At 39.6% G+C, this 4,088-nt stretch overlaps 1 protein-coding gene across 1 annotated transcript; it reads left to right on the forward strand.

The window, feature by feature from the left end:
- Positions 1 to 3,171: 3,171 nt before the first annotated feature.
- Positions 3,172 to 3,870, forward strand: LOC142608777 (uncharacterized). The gene has a single exon (XM_075780458.1). The coding sequence runs from the start codon at positions 3,172 to 3,174 to the stop codon at positions 3,868 to 3,870; it is 699 nt and encodes a 232-aa protein (XP_075636573.1).
- The last annotated feature ends 218 nt before the right edge of the window (positions 3,871 to 4,088 follow it).

A 4,088-nucleotide genomic window follows, 5' to 3' on the forward strand; every position in this document is an offset into this window, starting at 1 on the left:
TTACCAGTGATCTATAGCAAGGAAGGGGGAAAAAATTCAATTATAGAAAGGGATATCAAAATTTTACCTTATCTAATAAACAGAGGTGGGTGACTGAAATGCACAGCCGGTTGTTGGAGCATCATCGTTGGGTGATGGCAGATTGGAGGTGGTGTGGGTGCAGGGAGAAGACCGTCGCTGGGTTTTGATGAGAGGGAGAGAGAAACAGAGATGAGAGGGATCAGAGAGAAGAACATCCCTGGGATATTATGTGGGTTATAATCGTGTGGAACAAGGTGTATTAAATTTAAAGTTTTTGTGTGACGTGGCGCTTTATTATTAGTGGCGTAAAGCAGCTCTTTTACGCCACCTCCGGACAGAATGTATTCTCTATTTTATTTTTGTTTGAATAAGAAATTTTTAACTTTTACCAGCCTCATCGGCTTTTTTTTTTTTTTTTCCCATAGTGTTATAATTTTTCATTAATTACAATTTGAAATTTGTACTTTTTTTTCATTAATATTAGACATTTAAAATTACTAATACAACTAAGAGTGTCATGAAGTTAACTTAAAAAAATGAACAAATATTACACATTTCACGTTTATTTTGTAGCAAAAAAAAAAAAAAACTTGTGCTTCTATTTTATATATTTTTTTTGAGAATATTTTTTATTTTGAGAATCTTTATTTTGAGAATCTAATTTATAAGTGGATAATGCAATTTGAAAATCAACGGAAGAATGACCTTATTTTTTGTAGAAAAAAAAATTATGTGCTTTTTCGCGCATGAGATGAGGCTTTTTTTTTTTTTTTTTTTTTAGTGGTAGTAGCAAAAAAAAATCTATGTTTTTTATTATATATATAATTTTTATTTTGAGAATCTAATTTATAAGTGAATAAATAAATTTGAAAATCAATAGGAAAGTGGCCCTATTTTTTAGGCAATGTTTTAGTGGAAGTTAGGATTGTATTTTTACCGGATTATCCTTTAGTTTTGTCTCTACTCAAACATAGGAATGTAAGGGTATTTTAGAACCAAAAAAAAAAATCCGAATTGTTTAGATTTGTTTTTGGATAAACGTGAGGTGTTTAACTTATTTTTCTATTTTTTTATTAAAAAAAACAATAAATATATAGTTGCTTTGAAGAAGTGGGTTAGTAAGTCTCAGAGGGTTTTTCTGGTCGCTACGGTTCTCTTCTTCCCACGCCGCCAGTAGAATTTCGTCCCGACCTTAGTGTAGGTTTTTTGTTCCCTTCAACCCACAAGGGTTCAATAGGACGGTTGGTGGTTACCCGTGTGTTTGCTTCTTCAAGTTGGTTGAGAGTCCATGGCCGGATTAGATAGTCTGTGGTCCCGATTCTCCTTGACTAAAGAGGAAGAACAGGGCACTGAAGTTGAACGACAAGAAGATGTTCAGATTCACCGTTTGGTTGGGCACTTCTTCACAAAAAGGGTGTTGAATGTCGATTCAGTAGGTCGCACTTTCAAACCCCTGTGGAAATTGATTAAGGAACTAAAAATCAGAGATGTTGGTGATAACATTTTGTTGTTTGAGTTTGAGGACATCCTTGACCTCGAAAGGGTTCTGGAGTTTGAGTCGTGGACGTTTGATAAAAGCCTAGTGGTTTTCTAGAGAGTGATATCAGTTGAAGAAGCCCCACTGCTAGATTTTTCCAGGTCCACCTTCTGGGTTCAATTGCACAATGTACTTGAAAAGAGTATGAACCGGGCAATCGGTGAATCGATTGGTGGTACCATTGGCATGGTGATTCAGGTTGCAAACCCAGAGGACGATGGAGCTGGGGGTGAGTTCCTAAGGGTCCGAATCTCCATCGACATATCAAAACCTTTACCGCGATGCCGTAAACTATGGGCAAAAGGTAAACAAGTAGGATTGGTGGGTATTAAGTATGAATGTCTCCCCAACTTTTGCTATTGGTGTGGGAGAGTTACCCATGGTAAGTAAGACTGTGAGTTATGGCTCCGTGGGAAGGAGAGTATGAAAAAAGATGAACAGCAATTCGGGGAATGGATGCGAGCGGATTCCGTGAGGGCCTTTTGAAAAACAATCTCGGTTGTTTCTGGTAGTGCTCATAGCAAAGCCCCTTGGTGGAGAAAGCCTGGTGGTAGATATAATCCGACAAATGAGAAACCTAGAATGCCTAATCCACTGAAGCATATGAGGTCGAAAATGGTGTAAGAAAATGTAAGGTGCTGCTAGGAAGATATGATGGAGGACATCACCATAGATAATCTGGCCTCTTCAGAACCGATTATCAATACTTTAGTGGGTATGCTAGTTGGGGGAATCTTTGGGACTAATGAAGCAGGAAGAGAAGGGGGAAGGCATAATTCAGGGCATGACTTAGGCAAGGGAGAGAAGCTCTCCTCGGGTGATCAAGTAATCGGTTCCAACTCCTATCTGGGTGTTAATTCTTTGGGTATAGCAACATGTGTGGATAAAAGTTCCCCTTTAAGTAATATTACCAACCAGATCATATCTCCTCTCCCCAGTCCAACTATGAAAAAAAGGACGAAAATAGTGCGGGAAATCCTTGATAATGTTTCTAAGATTATCACTATTGAAAGGAAAGGTCATCGTTTAGATGGGGGTATAGCAGAAGATCATGAGTCCAAAAAGCAGTGTATGGATATTTGTGAAGAGAGTGGTAAGAACAGTATTCAGGCGGTGGCTGGTTCCCAGCACCACCGAGGCCAATGAGTTGCTTAAGTCGGAACTGTCGTGGGCTTGGGAACCCATAGACAGAAGACGAATTAGTTGCTTTGGTAAGTAGCAAAGATCCCAAGCTAGTATTCTTAATGGAAACTAAAGTGGATAAACCTACTATGGAGAGAATTGGTAGGAAGATGTTTTTTAACAATATATTTGTGGTGCCGCACCCAAATAGAGGTGGCGGCCTAGCTTTTTTATGGAAGGATAAGTTATCAGTGGATGTCCAAACATATTCAGAGCGTCATATCGATGTTTTTTTATACCATGGAGTTGATGACGCCTGGCGGTTTACGAGTTTCTACGAGGACCAGGATACCGCCAGCCAAGAAAACTCCTAGTCGCTGCTCAATTCCTTAAGCCAATGAGTTTCTTTGCCTTGGGTGTGTATGGAGGATTTTAATGAGATCCTGCTAGCAAAGGAATAACAAGGGTGGCTTGACCGTCCGGAATGTCAAATGCAAGGGTTCAGGGGTGCTCTGGATTTTTGTAGGCTGAAAGACTTAGGTTTCAATGGATATTCGTTTACTTGTTGTAATAGAAGACTTGGAGATCAGAATGTTTGGGTCCGCCTAGATAGAGGAGTGGCCACGGTGGAGTGGATTTTGCATTTCCCGACATCCCAAATTCACCATCTTGATGCTTTTCATTCGGATCATAAGCCTATTCTGCTATGTTCAGATTCAGAGTTTAAGCACTTCTATAAGAAAGGGAGACCATTTCGCTTCGAAGCGATGTGGATCAAAGATAAGACTTGTGAAGCTGTAATTCAAGAGGCTTGGGCTGGTCATTTAGGAAATAGTCCGGTGCAGAGTTTTAATCAAAAGATTGATATGTGCCAGGTAAATTTGAGGAACTGGAATCGAACATCTTTTGGGCATGTTCGAAATCTCCTATCCAAGAAGCTTAAAGATTTGAAGTGGGCAGAGGAATCAGATGAGTGTAGTACTAACCCTTCCCGAATACACCAGCTTCAGAATGATATTGAAGCTCTCAAGTCGAAAGAAGAATGTATGTGGAAGCAAAGGTCGAGAAATAGTTGGTTAAAAGAGGGAGATCGCAATACCAAGTTCTTTCATTGTAGGGCCAACCGAAAGAATAAAAGGAACCATATTCTGGGATTATCAAATGAAGCTGGGGTCTGGGTGGAAGAGTAAGACCAAATTCAACTACTTTGAGTAGATGTTCACCGCATCAAATCCGTCTGGTTTCGATGCTATTCTCAATGGGATTCAGCCAACTGTTACAACTGAAATGAATGAGGCATTAACTAGTGAGTTTAAAGCTGAGGAAGTGTAGCGAGCTCTAAAACAAATGGCACCCCTCACTGCTCTGGGGCTTGATGGGATGTCGCCAATCTTCTACAAATCCTTTT

Source organism: Castanea sativa, chromosome 9, assembly GCF_040712315.1.
Source record: "Castanea sativa cultivar Marrone di Chiusa Pesio chromosome 9, ASM4071231v1".
Taxonomy (NCBI): domain Eukaryota; kingdom Viridiplantae; phylum Streptophyta; class Magnoliopsida; order Fagales; family Fagaceae; genus Castanea; species Castanea sativa.